The 19149-nt window shown below is 40.6% G+C and overlaps 1 protein-coding gene across 1 annotated transcript; it reads right to left on the bottom strand.

Annotated features, from left to right (window-relative positions):
* Positions 1-332: 332 nt before the first annotated feature.
* On the bottom strand, positions 333-17974 carry plcxd3 (phosphatidylinositol specific phospholipase C X domain containing 3). Its single transcript, XM_022757838.1, has 6 exons — positions 17872-17974; positions 6875-7131; positions 6451-6624; positions 4961-5136; positions 4214-4315; positions 333-3082 (listed from the first exon to the last, which is right to left on the bottom strand). The coding sequence occupies exons 1-6, from the start codon at positions 17972-17974 to the stop codon at positions 2926-2928; spliced, it is 969 nt and encodes a 322-aa protein (XP_022613559.1). The 3' UTR covers positions 333-2925.
* Positions 17975-19149: the final 1175 nt, after the last annotated feature.

The following is a 19149-nucleotide window of genomic DNA, read 5'->3' as shown; positions in this document are numbered from 1 at the left end:
AAGCACAGTCTCAGCAAGGTCACCCTAGGTGCCGCAGCCCACCCACCTCCATCCTCATCGCCCTGGAAACTGGATGATTTTAGGATGCTCCTCTACACAGATAGGGAATAAAAATACTGGTGTGCTAGCTGAAAAGCTGCAAATCCACTTTAGATTTCATTTTAGAGTAGGGCCATTTGTTGATTGAATTAAATTACAGTTTCATTATAATGGCTTTAATGTTTTTTTTTTTTTTGCTTTTCAGTCAAGCAGCTACCCAACCAAGCAACCAACCAGCACGCACTCAATAAACCAGAGACAGGTCAGGAAATGATGCTTCAATTAGTCACTCATTAGGCATAGAAGCTTTATTTGATCGGCCATTTTCCACTTAGAACAGAGTCACTTTCATTGGAACAAAGGTTTTTGAGTTTTACAACAGCAAGGGACTCTTTTTCACACCAGAACATAAAGGCAACAACAACAGTGTGGACCAGGGAAGACACAAATGTCCTTACAACACAATTTGCTCCTTTGTGTGGGTTCATTCTTAAACTGTGTTGGATAGTAGCAGTGCGACATTTAAAAAATAAATTAACTTGGAGTTTGGTTTTAAAGGCTAAAAACATTTCCAGCTGAGATGCACTCATGCTCTAAAGAACAATATACATAAAATAACAGAAGTTATGCACAGACCTCATGAACCCTTGTAAGGTTTATGTAGAAGTTTTTTGTTTTTTTTTTTGGTTCATGCACAAATGTGAAGTACCAAATAAATATGAAAAATAAGAGGCAGTAATGACAGCTCAGTGAAGCTAAAAGTTAAGAAATGGTTGTTGATGACTCTTTGCAATAAATTTAATAATTTACAATTTATCGGCAGTATACTATTTGCAATTACAGTATGTACAAACTTTCCACGATATAAAACATTTTAACATGAAACCACACTGAAGTCAAAGAAGTACTGTTTGAACTCTAAAACTTGAACTCATTTTCACATTTAAGCATACGATACAAACAAGTCTTTCTAGCCGATACTCAGTCACTCCATCACATGAGATTTTTTAGAAATGGCACAGTTACTCACAAGACATACATTCACAAATCCAAAGAGTTGAGTTTCCTGTTTTTGGCTTTACATTACCAAACTAGACAACAATGTCCTTACAGAATACATTCTCATTCAAAATGCCACACTGATCATAAGGTGTGTGGATGTTTGACTACTATGCAGTGTTTTTTTGTTTTTTTTTCATGCATAATGTGTAAAACCTTGCGATAAAAATATTTCTATTGTTGTCTTTCTGGGTGTCATTTCAGTGTACTCTTCCATCTTAAATGAGACGTTGCAGGGTTAAGAATGAAATGCATTTAACATACATAAAAAAATTTAAGTGTACTAAATGTATTGCACCAGTATTGATACAGCAGAAATCCAGGGATTCAGAAACATTCAGAAACATGAAACACCTACTAAAGAGCTACAGCTAGACCTCAACTAAACATTTACTGTGTTACTTTCCAAGTGCCAAATCACTGGTGTCATGTTAAGACCCCTCTGACTCAGAATTATGAAGCTTAACCTGTTCTGACTTGAAATAAAATGGGTCTCTGAATGAGTGTTGAGCAACTTTATCACCTGTTATTATGAAAGACACAACACCGTGATACACCTCATGATGACTCATATGCTCTGCACTACAGCAGTAAGTATAGACGCACATACAGGGGGCAAGCATTCAGCAGAAGAGCCGCACACAGTGGATACAATAGTTTATCCTGATGTACTGTATTTTTATACTTGGCTATCACGACTCAGCACCCACCATAAAATCCAATAGATTTGTCACACTGGATTCCTACCCATTAGAAATGAATAGTAACGTCTATTGCATTTCTAGCTGTCCCAAAAAAATTGTTTTTTCTATAACTCTGTACCCTGCAGATACAGCCGATGCTTGTCTTGAAATTTGAAACGCACTGACGATGTGAAAATGATTGTTTAACTGAGATGCACAAGAAATTAAGATTAAGAATTTCTTCCTGGCTAATATGCACTCTTTGTCTATCTCTAAAAGGTTTTGAGCAAGGAGGCGAACCAGTGGTAAAACTGTGTGCACAGTCTATGCTGCAAGCTGGCTTCATTGGAGACCATTACTGGGAGAAAAACCCCCATGAGAAATTAACGTTCCAGAGAGAAATGGGAAATGGTTCATTTTTTGTCTGTGTATCGAGTAAACACATTGTTAAAACGCTGCATTTGAGCTGCTAGTGGTGTTTTCAGAAACAATTGCAGTGGTTTGAGCAGGGATGCTAATTCTTAGAAAATAAAGTATTTGAAAAAAATCTCTTAGATGGATTTTCCAAACAAGACAAACAACTGCTAGCTACTTACACCGGCCTACTATTTGTGTGGTTTAAGTTATACAGACTCATTTAAAACAACTTCAGAAATAAAAACTGTCACTGTTACTAGAATATCAAGAATGATGTACCAATACATTTAGCAGAAAGTTGATGTGCTCTGAGGAATCTACCCTTGATAGAGTGGTAAGCCTAGAAACAGTGCATTAGATCAGTGGAAAAAGCAGTTATTTTTACAGCACAGGAAGTAAAGAAAATTAACTTCTCACCTGAAAAAAAACACACATTTTGATCCCCAAAAATAGGAAACAAACAAAACCTCATTCTTTTAGTGCTCAAACCAAACCAACCAGTGTTGTTTCGACTAATTCCAACTTGTCTTCCCTCAACCCCCTCTTCCATTTGATCTCTCAATTCACTATAGCCCTAAATAAAGTGAAAGGAGCAGTGCAGCTCCCCTCCTGAAATAAATGCCAAAGAGAAAACAGTGAGAACACAGACCCCCACCCACTGGCAGCAGCAGCAATAGTGGTGGTGGTTGTGGTGGCGACCGTGCTCTCTAACACCCCCTGCAGGCTCTCAGGTGGCATCATCATCATCATCGTCCAGGTGATAGTTGAGGGTGATGACGGCACTGATGAATTCTCCGAGCTCCACAAAGTCAGCAGTGATAATGTTGATGCCACTCTCCCCGGGTCTCTGTGATCTGATCCACTGCATCATGCCCGGTAAGGCCCTAAGAGGATGCACGAAAACACACACAGACACACACACAGACACACATTAGGGGGAAGTGTAAGGGGGGGGTAAAGTCACAAAAGATATAGAAGAAGGGATGATTCATGGTTGGTCGGTTTATCACAGAGAGGGGCACGCTGTGATAAGAGATCTGTGTGACGCAGCATGTGATGTCTGCAAGCCAGACACCAGCTGCGAGGATGACACTCTGAACACTTGCTGGACATGTTCATGAGTCGAGCACCAGGGGAGGGTGTTACTCCTGCAGATGCCTCGCCCAGCTTTGTGCGTGACAAAATTGTCCTCCTCGCGCCTGCTTTTCTTGTTGTGTGGAGTCCTACGCTGGCAAGTCTGTGTGGCAACATGAATGGATGGAAATTTTGAAGGATGCCTACATCAAAGTAACCAAACGCCTGGTGGGAACGGCTGATAGTGGAGTTATCAAATGAATAATTCATGCCAGGAAAATTGATGGTTTTGCTGCTAAGGCTTTTAACAAACTGGTGACATTAAGAGGGAGTGAAATACAGACAAAGCTAAGGGTAAATCAGAAAAAAAAATCCTCCACTACAACTGAGAAGGGGAGATACAGAAAGGGGGAGGAGAAAGATGAGAGGCATTGCCTCTGGTTTGTGGCAGCTTTTCAAAAAAGAAAAAAAAAATACTTGAATGAGGTCAGTGTCAAACGCCTGGGGATACCTGTGGAAAGCAACATGCCTCTGGATTTTGTTATAAAATGCCATGATGACTCACATGTGACTGTTTATGTGTGTGTGTGTTTGTGCATGTGTACATGCTCATGGATTTTTGTTGTGAGTTGTTATGGGTAAATCATATCTTTTCTGTGTCCTCTGGTGCCTGGGGGGTTGCTATAATTTTGGTCCCACAGTGTTTGTGTATATATTGAACATTGTGTGCCACCAGTGGTGCTAATCCTGCCTCCTCTCCAATCTTAGTGTTACACTGAACATGAAACATTTGGCTTGTTCTTTCCATCCTCTCTGTTAATACACAAACACACACACATAAACAGGAGCACACACACACACACGCACACACACGCACACACACACACACACACGCACACACACACGCACACACACACACGCACAAACACACACACACACACCTTTCTGTGATTGTCTCTCTCAGTCCGCTAGCCACACCCTTCATCACAGTGCTGGCCTTTGGTGTCAGAACCACCTGGGAGACAAAGAACGTCCCCTTCCTCCTGCAAGAGACACATCAAGCATTTACAATTTTTTCTACAGTTTTCTTGGTATATTTTTGGCATTTTATCAATGCACCGTATGATAAGAGCTGCAGAAGAGGTTCTACATATATAAATAAACTTTGCTTTAGCCTACATCAGAATTAATTTCTTTAGGTGCTCACAACAAAACAAAAACACTTCCTTCAGAAACAATAAACACAAAAGTTTGCACATGCAAAATTATGTCAGCTTTTGCAGAAACTCTTCCCCATTACTGTCTGTGGTTTTCTTCAGATGTAGATAGTATGTATGTGCGAATGTATCTTCACAGAGAATTAATGTAATTTTACTTTGTCACAAAGCCATGAGGTTGTGATGATTTGTGCACTTAATCTTTTCCCATTCTCCTAAATGTAGCAGTGAGCTCCAGCACTACAGCAAATGAAATTATTAACCACAACCTCCTAAACTCAGGGCAAAGTATATGCATGATGACAATGAATCAAAATCATAACGGAACGACCCCTCACGTTGGACTTTACGACTCTAGCTATAAAACATAAAACAAAGGTAATGACACATAGATCATTATTTGAAGCAATAAAAATATCACTAACAAACTCTCAAGTACAAGTGCCCACAGTGATAGATGTAGCGGCTGACCTGCGGTCAGTGACAGACGCCTGGAGAAACTGAACCAGCTTCTCTGGGTCAGTGGTGTTGGCCCAGGGAGAGGGCATCATCTGGCCTGGCCACAGGAAGGGCACCTCCAGGGCCATGGGGTGGTGGTAGAAGACCAGCACCTGATACTCTTTCTCCCACAGATACTGCAGAGTCACCTGAGCATGAAGAGGAGGGAGAAGTGTGTTCAGGGGAGCAGGAGAGAGATGGGGAGAGATGGGAGGTGATAAAAAAAAAAAGAAAAAAAAAGGTGACAAGTGTTGAATAGTAAATATGCATATGCACTGAGTGACAGAAAACATTCTTAACAGGTAGCTGAGATGTACCTGGTAGTTACTAAGAAAGGTTGATGTTTATTTGAATGAAAGCAAACAGAAATAAGTGGATGTTATTGTCTTATACAGCGCATGGCAGTGATTATTAAGCAGCTTTGTTCAATACTCACTTCTGATTGACTACAGAAATGGTGAAGTATGTTACTTTAGAGGACAGACAGCTTTGTCACATAAACAAACACTTTAAAAAAAAAAATGTCTTATCATTGTGCACTGCTTATCAAGAGTACATAAAAACATCATTTTAATTTGTACTTTTGAAGTTATTTGAGGCTGTTCAAAAGGCAAAACACATTTCACAGAATTACAGAAGCATTATTTTGCCGTTCCGTATCTCTGCTGGAAGATTTTTGGTGGTGGAAGATTGTAGCTAAAGTTCTTTAACTAGCAACAACATCTATATTGCATGTCAAATGATTGAAGTAAGTAGCCATGTTATAAACTAAATAACTAAATATAAGCTATAATAGCTCATGTCTTTTTATGATTTATTTTGTGATAATGACCTCATAGCTGAACATGTGTCCCTTAAATAAGCCAAACAAGTGCTGGACAAGAGTAGTGCAGTTTATTAACACTGTACAGGACAGAAACTGTGAGGTAAAGGTCAGATAAGGAAAGTAGTTGAGTGGATGTACTCATAGACAAATGAGTGGAGAAAAGGGGGAAAGAGGAGGGGATATAATACCTGTGGAGTAAAGAACACCAGTAATTTGTCTGCTCTAAAATTAAACACAACCCACATGCCCCTAGAGCACCGAGAAGAAGTTCATTATTTTCCCAGAATCCAGTCGTGACTATTGGCCTTTTCCTTCCTCTCTTCACTTCTACACTCCACATTCTCACTCAGGAGCAGCACCCGACAGAAAAATATGATCTTGGAGCGTGCGATGCTGGCTTGGGGCTTGGATCTTGCATCTTACGCGATCAAAACACAAGAAATCACTGTTGTGCAGCACTGAGAACACAATTTATCAAAAGCCTTTTGAAGACAAACACACACAGAAAGTGTGCCTCAGATGTGTCCTTTCTCAATCAAGAGTTGTTATGGTGAAAGAAGTATCTGAGATAAATGTTTGAGGCCAGCTTTAATCCTACTCCTTGTTATGTGCTGAACTTATTTAAATTTGAAAGTACCTCCTGAGCGAAGACAACTGGGCAGAGTTTCTCTCCAAACACCTCTTTTAACATGGCCACCAGTTTTTCATGGTGCAGGTTCTGCACGCCATAGAAGTGGTTGAAGTCCAGGAACACGACCTCTCTGGCGTGAGCTGACAGGAAACTGCTGATCTGCTCTAGACCTTCTCTGACCTGAAAAACACAAATATGAACGATAAAAGTATTCAACATTTCTTTTATGACATAATGATATGACATTTGGGCACATAAACAACTGCGGTGTACTTAAAAATCTCTGAAGGATCTTGAATGATTAAGCTCTCAGTCTGCACTCGCACATTAATACACTGCCACATACACAGAAATGTAAAAACATCACTTAGCAACCACAAGCATCGCTAAATATTCATCACATCAAAAACCATCAAAACGCCGTGCTGACCGTGGCGCTGAAGAGCCCGTGGGCGAAGTACAGCTCGTTGTCAGGGTCGCGGGGCTTGGTGGAGATGCGCAGGTCAAAGAAGCGGATCCCAGCCTCCAGTTGGCTGGTGAAGTTCATAGTCTGTGTAGCTAACCACTTCCTCATTAGCTTCTTGGCCACTGTGCCAAAAACAGAAACAAAGTTCTGCACCGTCTCCGGCTGCTCGGGGCCCACTGGAGACGCCTCGTCGATGTAGAAACTGAAGGAATCATGGGAGCCTGGAAAGGACACAAACATGAGTCTGCATGCAGGGATACTGAATGCTGCATGTTTTATTTCTGTGGTGGGACACTGGCTGTAAGAGTGGGGTCCGTGCTGGGAACAGCCTGGTGCCATGGCAACAACACGGATATTCAGTGAATAACGGCATCCGTGGTCGTAAGTCATGAACTCTGACAGCTTGAAAAGAAGACTGTGCACACATACAGTAAACTGATATTTTTTATCAAGTCTTACAGAAAAACATTACTCTTTTCTTATATGGCTTACTGTATAAATATTTTCATAGTGAACCCTCAAATGCAATTGTTAATTGGTGGTTTTCTACCTATTTGTGCCCCTCCAGTTACTGTTTGCCTGTACTTTTTGGTCCACTCTGCAGTTTGTCAGCAAATAGATTTACTCCATTTCCTAATGATCTAACTATGGAACAGCAGAGGAAGAGAATGAAATGTAGTTGAAAGCTCGGGAAACAATAAGTTGGGCCTTGTGTTGAGAGCTGGACAGATCTAAGTCAAGTGTTGTGGCTATCTTCTTTCACAAACCAATTCACTTTGTTCTAGTGTTATCAGTGGCCCATAATGCAGGAAATGTGTGTGGTTAGGGGTAAACATACAGTATAAGTCTGCAACAAACGATTATTTTAATTAATGATTAAACTGTGGTTCTATAAATATCTGAAATGCCTAAAAGTTTTATCGAGCTCAAGGTCATCGAAGTCCAAAAAGTTTGAAATATTAATTTTACTATAATGTAAGACAAGGAAAAGCAACAAATTCTCCCATTTGAGAAGCTGGAATCATCAAAAGTTTGTCATTTTCATTCAATTATAAAAATAGTGGCCCATAAATTGATTAATTGACTAATCATGGCAGCTCCAATACATTATATGCTCCCAACTGGAGCATTGTCAGTTTCATTAGAGACTGTTCCATACTCCATGATATAATATGTCTTTTTGGGTTCCAATTTTAGGTGGAGACTTTCATTTTTGGTGAAAGCTGATACTAGTGTTATCCTCTGACTCTGTAAATATGTCTTCAAAACATGCTAAATCAGTCCGGTCCTCAATGACTCAGTTTGCAATTTCAGACCCCTGAAGATTTTCTAACCCCCACAGAAAGGTTCCTTTCTATTTTTCACAGGTCCTTCACACGTCCTCGTGGATAGATAGGGTATCTTATTTCAGATAACAGGATCACTCTTTCATCTTATTTGTATAACTCAGCTGCTAAATCAAACTATGTTCCTGTTATGATGGATATTAGTTTTATAGAGTCTAAAAAAAAACACAGTAAAATGGAAATTCAGTTCCTCTGAGTCACGTTGTAATTAACTTTTCTTAATTTTATTTTGGATCAACTTTTTTTTTTTTTGCAAAGCATGAATAAGATCCTAGATATCGCATCATCAATGTAATGAGAAAGTTTTGTGAGTCATTTCCAGAAGTCAGATAACATCTTGCAAAGTTTCTGACAGAGAATAAAAGACAAAGAGAGAAAGAAAGAAACAAACTACTGGCTTTAACTCAACAGATTTCCAAGCTAGATGAAAGTTATTTTCACCCCCTCCTGACATACACAAAAACACCTAGCTTCAAAAGCAGAATTGGAAAGACCAACAGATAAGGTGGCTGAACTGCTACTTTAATTCAGATGCACTTTTTGCACTTTCTTTAGAAAGTAGTGCAGATGAAAACTGTTCTGTGGGTTATCCTGAGTAACTGGAAGATATATGCTGTCAGATTTTTCAAATATCATTTTTCAGTGCCTCCAGCATCACAAGCACATTTCCATTCAACGCCATTGTTTTGGAGTGGCAGCAGAAATCTCAAAATCTCAGCAGGTGAAACAGACGCTATATGAATGGAAAGACATCACTGTCTATGAGGATCAAGTACCATGCATCATTGTGATTCGTAGTTTATTCTTCTTCTTTATTATTCTATAGAGTGGTACTCAAACAAACACTGTTTTGCAGTTATCCCATTAATGGCAATAACACTGGAGCGATTGTGAAAGCCTGTCAATGTACTAATGCATCCCTTGGTGACATTTCCTTTATACCGATCGAAGGTGAACTCTGTTCGTTAGGTCTGAAGGTTGTGTGTCCTTCCATGCCTGTTTGAGAGTGAGAAAAGATGTGAAGTATGTGTGTATGTGTGTGTGTGTGTGTGTGTGTGTGTGTGTGTGTGTGTGTGTGTCTGCACGTTATGCAAATTAGGCTGACAGTAATTCTGGTATCCACCTCCTGCTCCCATCGCTGCAATCAATTTCTCATCCTTTTTTTGTCTCTTCATCACGTCCCCTCACTCTGTCACACAGACAGACAAACATGCGCCCCTCCGCCACCAACACACGCACGCGCGCACACATACACGGGGACAGAGCCTGAATTGACCTTCAGCTATCTATACTCCAGTGCCAGGCCTTTGCAGTCAGCCCAGAGAATGACCATAAGCAGAGCAGACAGCTGAATCCTGAGGCAGGGCAGCAAACAGCATCACTACAGGCTGAGCTGTACCAGCAGGGTCACAGCGTAACAGAGTATGACCTTAGACTGTCGCAACAGCTGGCTCTGCTGCTGTCGCAGAGAAGGATTTCTCTTTGGCTCTGAAGGTCGTGCAACAAAACATCATAATTAACCCGCAATTATTTCCATCATCCACTAAATCCACTTAATTGACTGACTATAAAATACCAGAAAATCTCAAAGTGATGTCTTCAATTTGCTTGTTTAGTCTGACAAACAGTACGAAATCTAAATATATTCAATATTCAAGGAGCAAATTTTAACATATGAGAGGCTGGATCAAGGTAATGTCTTCACACTATTATGTGATTATCAAAATAATCAATTCTTTGACCAGCTGACAAATGACTTATTGTTAAAGTTCTACAATAGACATACATCTGTAGTACTTAGCTGTACAGTTCATTAGGATATTCATGAGATATTTATTGTTATATATTTCCGAAAGTCTTGGGAGTTCATATAAATTAAATTCCCCAAAGACATGCAACCAACTATATCTTATCAGGTTTTAATGAAACGCCTAAGGCAAAGCAATAAAACCTCTTTGTGCATTACTAACAAGCATTGCCTTAAATCTGTATGACAAAAAGCCTGTGCATTATGCTATACTGCAGGGAGAAACAATCTCACAAGAGGACAAACAGAGACGGTATCAACCCCGAGGGGCCAAACATTTCCCCATGTGTGTAGAACATCTGTGAAAAGCTGCAGAGAAAGCTGTGCAGAGAGGTGGAAGCTGCAATTCAACACAAACAAGCTTTTGTACCTGAGCTCTGAACATGATTAATTACTGTTTATGTTGTGAAATTATTTGCTCCACCTTAATGCTGCGTCACATCTCAAGTGGCAACACATTCATTTGGAGAAACATTTTAGTTTTTTGAAGTGAACTGTGCAGATAATTATTTTTCAATGCTCGAACAAATCTGAAGAAATAACTGAGCCCCAGGATTGAGACATCTAGAGACTGAAGTGACATCTGCATTTAGATCTATGGGAAAGACATCAACAAATAGGGACTGAAATTGCAGTCGCCAGTGCACATTTGATGACCGTGCTGTTCATGCATTAGTGCCATATGTAGTTGCTCTTCCTCAACACAAGACATGATTAGACTGTGTCAGCAAGGAAAGTCCACCAACAGGGTCCATAGAGATGGGTTTCATAGTAGGGTTGCAGTGATTACAAAGATGAACGCATATTTGAGAGTTCAGTGGTGCAAAAACCACGGGCACCCATCTACGGAGATGTGGAAAAAAGTGATAGGGTCATTTATTTAACCTTTATTTATTTAGGTAAATCACATTGAGATAGAGATCTCATTCTCAAGATTCCACGTTTCTCGGGCTTTGACTCCAAATGCAGTCTTCCCAAATTCAGAGTTTACCTTAGGTACATGGAGTGTTACCTGGTCATGTGACCATGTGATCAAGAGAGACATAATATAAATTGGTAAATTCCCAATAAGGGCTTTGTCAGATGAGTCATCCTTCACCATATTCTCCACAAGCGTGTGAGTGCATGTCTGGTGTATACACCAAGAGAATGATACAGGCCTGAATGCTTGACCCCTGCAGTGAGGGGTCCACTAAGAGGGAAGGGTCACTGCAAATCAATACCAAGTTGTTCTGAGTGATCACCTTTATCCTATGGTGACACAATTCTATCCTGATGGGAATGGTCTTTCTCAGGATGACAATGCCACCATCCACAGGGCACAAGGGGAGGTCACTGAATGGTTTGATGGGCATGAAAATGATGTAAACACCTATGGGAGATTTTGAACCAATGTGTTGGACAGCGCTCTCCACCACCATCATCAAAACACCAAATGAGGGAATATCTTTTGGAAGAATGGCATCCATCCCTCAAGTAGAGCTGTAGAGACTTGTAGAATCAATGCTAAAGGCGCATTGAACCTGTTCTGGTGCCACGTCGCAGCCCAGCACCTTTCAAAGACACTATGTTGGTTTTACCTTTGTCAACCGTCTGTGTGCAGTATGTTTATGTACTGTGTTTAACCGCTAGAAATTAAGACGAAAATGCAATATCGAAATAATAACAATAGCTATGGGGGTGTGTTTGAAGCTGTGTTCTTCCCTTACAACAGCTACTTAATCACCAGTCGGATACCGACGTGAAGATGCTGATATCCTGCTGGGGTGAAGAGGATGTGAAGAAAGTGGAAGGAGAGCAGACGAAATAGAGACTGAAACAAGGTGAGACAAAGATAACACAGCGATTCACTTGTTGATGATGATGATGATGATGATGATGATGACGACCACAAGATTGGGTGACGACTGTTACCTTAGAGAATTGACCAGTGTTGACTGAGTCATTCTGGCTGAATGAGAGCAGACCATTCAGATAGAACCGCTGGTGGTTTATGCCCTTTTTCATGACAAATCATTACTGCTCACCATGCGCTCTTTCAAGATCTATTTTAGGATGCTGAGGAAAGGAGACGAGAGGAGAAAATGAAGGAAGGAAGGAAATGGAAAGTAGCAGGGTAGAGGTGAGCTAAATGATACTAAAAGATAGATACCAGCACCAGACTCCTCATCCTTTCTCCTCTACACTCTCCCAGCATGAAGCTTTCTACACGATTTTATAGTAATTCCTCAAGTGGTGCTCTTGCCATCTGCTTTCTGCAGGCCTCTATTCTTCAAATTCCTTCAAGTTCAATTCGCTTTCTCTCCTGACTCGCTACTCCTTTCCATCTTGTTTGAGAGACAGCGTGCACAAACCACATACATTTCCGGCAATATACGCGATATATTTGGTCAAACTAAAGTTGAGCTTTAACAGAGATTTCGGTGGGTCATGACTCATGGGGGCATATCCATTTTTCAGAAAATAGCTGTGCCATTCCCACCTCTTTACCACCAATTTGCTTCAATTTTCAACAAGTGTTGTTTTTTTTCTGTCCTTCACTCTGTTTTTCTCCCTCTATCAATCTATTCCCCCCTCTCCTGTTTGTTTTGAATTTTACCTCCTTTGTTTTTCCAATGGCTTTTAACTGGCTGATTTCCTGCCCATCAACAACCTCGCTGCACTTCCAGTGTTTATCCTGGCATCTGATACCATTCATCCTCCTTGTTCGGGGGCTTAAATGGCAGCTGAGTGATCTAGTCGAGGGACTGATGGACAGATTTTTCAGCTAAACGTCCTGGGCTGGCCTCTTTCTCTATATAAGACTGAGTATGCGTCTTCTGCAATGGATTTGTTTTTATTGCCTATGAGGCCATCTTAATTTAACACAATTGCCTTCACCATTTCCCCCTGGCCAAAGGTATGCTATTCATTCATTACCTCTGGTGAAGCTTTGAGCTATTACATTCAGCCATCGGAGAGGCTGAGTATGGCTCCCTTGAGCCCTCTCATGCAAATCTGACACTTTGGTTTAATGCGGGCACTGTAGTATCTCTGAGGTAAATCCCTTCTAGTAGTTTGCTGCTTTAAATGAAGTCAAACTAATTGTAATTTCCCCTGATAGCAAATTAATCAATTTTAACTATATACAACCCACTGCCTAATTTTGAAATAAGTATTACATTTTTTTCTGATATTGTATTGGGAGTAAGTGTTTTGCTCACTACGCATGTGCTGACTGTATCTCGAACAAATCATCACAATAATAATATCATAGTAATGTTTTTTTTTAATCACAATATGAAATTGTATTGTAATGTATTTATCGATATTGATTAGGCCTATATTAACAATAAAACAAATCACTGTGTAATGTGAAAGGGGTAAACATATAAACATAAGTAATCGCTTTATGAGGGAAATATGGGGTGGGCTATATATATATATATATATATATGTAGGCTAGGTTATGTCTGTCGGCTTGTTTTGGAGTTCTGCCCCCTAATGGCCAAAAATTGATAAATGCAGCTTTAAAAAGCCAGAAAGAAAAAATGAGGATAAAAAAAAAAAGAAAAAGATAATTGTGGCCAAAGCTCTAATATTAATGACATGTGCATTTAGAGATCTTAATTTACATTTAATCATTGTACACACCTGCAGGACACAGAGACATGTTCATGCCAGTCAGCGCATACTCCAGAAATACTGAAAATCCAATTCAATTACTAAGGCGGTGAAACTCTGACAGTCATTCCCTTCCCTCCAGTAAAGCTTGTTTCACGGTGACAGAACCACAGAGAAACAGATTCACAGTACCTGTTGAAGTGCACCTTTGCTGACCACCTCAGTCAGACGAACGCGCAGCCAGGCAGTCTACAGCACTCATCTAACAATAGCCACAGAAAAACAGCCCACCATGTCCCCCACTGATCAGCTTGGGGGAAAGGAAAATGGTAACTATACTCCCTCTCTCTTTTCCTCCTTCTCTCCCTTTAATGACCTTCATCTTTGATCCGCTAACACTCCCTCTGCCTTTCCTCTTCTGGTCATCCCCTAACCCTTTCCACAGCCAGCTATAGAGTAGAACTGGCACAAGTCAACTACTTGTGGACTCGATAGGTCGGCCAACACATGCTGAGTCATGTCTAAGCAACCATGCTCCTATCTCACAAAGTGGTTCTGACCAGCAGACAGCCGACAGGATTATGCTGATGAAAATATGTGTTATTTTTATATAATAAATAATTAAATTGCAAGGTGCTTGGCTGCTGTGCTGTGTCATGAGTCACAGCAGCATAAACAACTCTACAGCTCTGTAATTACTCTAAATAAACAACTCACTGGTCAATAGTTATGTTCCATGCTGCCCTCTGATAAAAAACAACAACAAAAAAAAAAACATCTGCCGATCTAAATCTGATTGTGTCAAAATTGTTTTTATATATGGTTATAGAAAAAGCTGTCTATTCACAGCTTCTCTCCTTTTACTGGACACATTTCAGTCCAGTTTCACAGCAGATCTGAGTCAGCTCCCCTCAGGGTAACAAATGATTTATTGGCGTTTCGGACTCTGACCATCACGCAATTTTGACAAAATCCATCATTCTTTTCTCTTGCATTATCTCGGTCATGTTGTTGGATCATTCAGGATCAGGCTTTGCAGTGGTTTGGCTCTTACCTACAAGACTGATGAATTATGGACAGAAATGATTACTGTTTTTTCTCCTCTCTCTACAAGGGTCCATTTTAGAGCCAATTCTATTCTCATGAAATATGATTCCAGTGGGATCTATTTTCAGATATTGCAACATTTCCTATCCTGGTTACACTGAGAGTACGGAGCTGAACATAAACATACTCCTTTTTGTGTTTTGGAGATTTCAGTGCTTGAAAACAGAAATAGATCATAAGTCCTGACCTTTGAGCCTTCGAGTCCCAACTATTCATTAGAAGCTTTTTCCAATTCAGGACTAAAGAGACATTAAAACACTTTCTCTCATTTAGGAGCCTGTAGATTGTTTTACACGTCTACATATTTTTGTCTATTGATTACTGTAAGTCTCTCTGTCTGAAGGACTCACTCAGTCGGCTTCGTCTTGCCTGCAGCTTGTCCAAAATGCAACATGGCTCTTCAAGGACAGAGACCTCTCTACACTCCCTGTGCTTATCTCTCTTCACTGGCTACCGATTTAATAAAAAATTGATTTTAAGATTTTTAAATCACTGCGTTAATAGGCTTCAGTGTATATCTGATCTCCCAGCTCCACTTTTGGATCAGTTTACCCCCTCATCATCAGCTCTTTTTTACCCATGTTTTTGAGTGTAAATGTATATTTTTTTTGGTAATTTCACAAGTATCATTTATTTTTGTCGTATTAACATCTCTGTAAAGCGCTAGGTCAACATTTGTTCTTTTTTGTCTACACTAGACTTAACGTTTTTTTTTTTAATGGAAACTGATTTTCAACATCTCCCTGAAGATAAGTGTATGGGCGCGTTACATTCAAGCTGTACGGAGGTAGTTACTTTTGCTTACATTAACTGGTACGTCACCATTACTGCCAACACCTCAGTCCACATGATGGACTGAGGCAATATCCCTCAGTCTATAAACCCCCAAATCTTTGTGAGTGTAAGCTTGTCATTTGAAAATGTATCTTTATTAATTGCCTACATTGGTTACACAACCAATCAAACTAACCAAAAGAGAAAAAAAAATCAAATAAACTGACTCAGGTCCATGATTAGATCATACAGATTTGCCAGGTACAGAGGTTCTAAGTCAAAGGAACTAGCAACAGCACATATGGTAATTAGATTCAATCTGTCACGAAGCAGCTGTTGTATCTGTCAAACACGTATGCTACCTTGAGAATCTATCATGTGTTATGTATAGCCATATACGGCATTTAGGTACATTGGCTCATTTACCAATTACTTAAAATATAACAAATTGATCCCATTAAAACATCATGAAAAAAACTGATACTAATTAAGTCTTCTCTGTCACCACGAAATCTTGACATAAACTCATTGGCAATCATACACAAGATTATGTATACTAATTAGTACAGCTGTGCAATGCTGGCATCACAGGCACAGTGGGGACTGTTTAGCTTTTTGGCAACAGCATAGTACCGTGCCATCACATCAGCCCACACAGAGTGCTACTCCACACAGCCAAAACACTTTGACCTGGATCATTCAGGCTGTGTCAGCTGGTAAACCATGTCTTCTCCTCAAAAATAAATCATCACTGAGTTACAGGGAGCAGCAGTTGGATGGTGAGGGCTATATACATCCTAAATATAATATTACTCCAACTAAGAGGAGGAAATGAGACAGTTATCTCTTTTCTTTCTTGTCTGTCCCAGTTTTATTCCTGCTTGAACAAATGCTCGTAATGTTGCGTTCTAAGACAAAAAGGATGTTATATGAGACACACTTTTGAGAGAAATCAGACATATGCCCCAATAAGAACACATGGCTGTTGCTAAATAAGCTCCCAAGTGGATTATGGAATTTATCTTGACAAACCTTAGTGTGCCATCTATGTGCACACATGCACAAGACAGTGTTAATAATCAGGATGTTTACAGAATTTGTATCCAATTGGAAGATAGAATGAGAGCAGCTGAGCTGCAGGCCATAGGGCCAATAAGACGTAATGATACCTAATTAAATGGCACAGAGCATGTTCCCATGCTGCCTTGGCATGGATGATTTGTGGTGTAACACAGCACATGTCACGTGATTCAGCAAAATTACCAGCATGAGGTTTTACATGCCATGCTGTTCCTGTCTTTCAGTTGCTATTTGATTGAATCTATGAATTGCACGTGCCTTGGCATCCTTAAGGAGCTGTGGTCAGTGTTGGTGATATGCCACGCCTCACTGGACACTCAGCACCAAGCCATCTGCATCTGAAATGCCATCATTGCACATGCCAACCCTGAACACAGCAGGTAGTTGAATCGTAAGAGAGAGGTGGAGGGAGAGGAAGAGTGAGACTGAGACAAAGAAAGAGAGAGAAAAAAGAGAGGGTGAAGCACAAAGGATTAGAAATGAAAGGAAAATGAAGAATGAAAGCGCTTTGTGTGGAGGTGTGATAATCACTGGGCAGCAGATATGGAATTAACTGGCTGCTAATAAGCCATTCCATCAGTCAGACCAGTGGTGGGCTTTACAACCAGCATTTCCAAATTGGATGGAGTTTAAGGAGACATGCACACTGATTGGCTAAATGCCCACCAACCCATTTTCTATCGGAAGCGCTGTGTGTGATCATCTGAGTGCAGTGACTGAACCCATCCTACTCCCTGTCTCCTCTCCTCAATGGCCACCACCCCAGTGCAAAAGCCAAAAGTCCTACACAAACCAGAGCAGCATGGTTCATCTGTGCACCCTACTCTGAAATCAGAGTGGCTCGGCTGGTCTGTTTTTTTTTTTTACCTCAGTAAATCTCATCGTTTGGTGGAGAAGCTATAAATCATTGGTATCATTCATTCATTCACCCTCAGACAGCAGACCATAACACGAGGAAGCTGAACTCAAAAGAGATGGCACTTCTCCCGTTGCGCAACAGGTCTTTGTTCTAACCGGGTACAATGAAAGTAACGGCAAATTTAAGGTTACAGGAGTTACACTGGACGCAAAGAGAAACATCAAAGTTTGCCAAGCAGTGGAGTATTTTAATGTTAACACTCATAACATATTTATTTATTTATTCATCACCTACTTGAATAGCTACATGCAATGTGCGTGGATTAAAAAAAAAAAAAAAAAAAAAAAAAGATGGACACGTTCTCCTCACGTAAAGAAACACTTACCGGGAATCGCCAGGTTGGTGAGCGGGATGGTGTGCATGCTCTGCGGTAAACTTGCCATCCAGTCTGCGAACCGCAGGTCGCTTCTCCCGTGAGACGAAGCCATGCTGCCGCCGTGCACAACGCTCCTTTCTCCCGGACCGGTGCCTGCGCCAACCTTGGGTGCGCTCTCTCGCTCGCGCTCTCTCTCTCTCTCTCTCTCTCTCCACACACAGACACACTAACACATACACACAAACACACACACTCTCTCTCCCTACCTCTCTTTCTCTCTTACACACACACACATACACACACACACACCAGTGCTACTGAGAGCCAGTCCACACCCCCCCCTGAGCAGTATACACATCGGTGGGTAGCACAATTATGAAAATGCGGCTGGATGGATCCAAATATGGCAACATTCAGTTGTTAGATTTACACTAATACTCAATAATAACACTGTAACGAGGGCATATTGTGAGTTTTACAGTCACTGAAATTGGCAAAAATAATACTAATGGGCTCATTAATGATTCTGGCGTTCACCTACACATGATGGGGTTAAAGGCTACTCAGAATTCATGCCGTCATTACACCCACCACTTGACTTCTGCATGTTAAACACAATAGTCGAATGAGAATATATGTCAAAGGTCCATTGAGCTAATAGTGCACTTACTGAGAATAAAGAAGGATTGGAGATGTGCTTCATCTCAATATATGTTTTTTTGTGCTTCTGTAGAGAAACTGGCTTAAGAAGGTTGCCTGTAAATACTAAGCTTAATATGTAATTCAGGGTTGACCTATAGGAACATGTCTCAGGTCATGCACTTGAATGACAGAGAGCAACATGAAAGTGATTCATCATCGCTGTGACGAAGAATAAGTGACATATTCACTGTGGCGATAATCAGCTGGCTGGCCACCTTAAACATGAGTCATTCACAAACTAGGTCACAGCGGTATGAAGATGGAGAATATACTAAAAGCTGCATGTTTTTCATGTCATGTTTGGCTGAACTATTCCTCACAGGAGCCATTTCAGACCTGCACCCACTGCACTCCCATGATGAAGGCAAACTGGGTGACTGTCTATGGCTCCGCCAAGCTTTGCTTTCGGTCCACTTCCCACTTGGGATTTGCGTTCCTGCTATCATGGGTCAGGAGAAGTGACATGTGGGGAAGAGTTGATTATATTAAACCACCGTGGACAAACAAAATCAATACTGACATAACCGCACTGCATAATCAGAAATCACTTTCACTGCTGTGTCCCCAAATACATCTAAAGGACTG

This window comes from Seriola dumerili, unplaced genomic scaffold (genome assembly GCF_002260705.1).
Source record: "Seriola dumerili isolate Sdu_G_001 unplaced genomic scaffold, Sdu_1.0 BDQW01000290.1, whole genome shotgun sequence".
In the NCBI taxonomy this organism is placed as follows: domain Eukaryota; kingdom Metazoa; phylum Chordata; class Actinopteri; order Carangiformes; family Carangidae; genus Seriola; species Seriola dumerili.
Note: the sequence above shows the minus strand (reverse complement) of the source record. Positions and strands in the feature narration are given on the sequence as shown.

Excerpts from the sequence above, each read along its gene's own strand:
- plcxd3 (XM_022757838.1), bottom strand. The coding sequence starts at position 17,974 with ATGGCTTCGTCTCACGGGAGAAGCGACCTGCGGTTCGCAGACTGGATG. Across the intron at positions 6,625-6,874 it reads ACGGGCTCTTCAGCGCCACG|GTCAGAGAAGGTCTAGAGCA; the intron begins GTCAGCACGGCG and ends TGTGTTTTTCAG. Across the intron at positions 4,316-4,960 it reads GCGTCTGTCACTGACCGCAG|GAGGAAGGGGACGTTCTTTG; the intron begins GTCAGCCGCTAC and ends TGTCTCTTGCAG.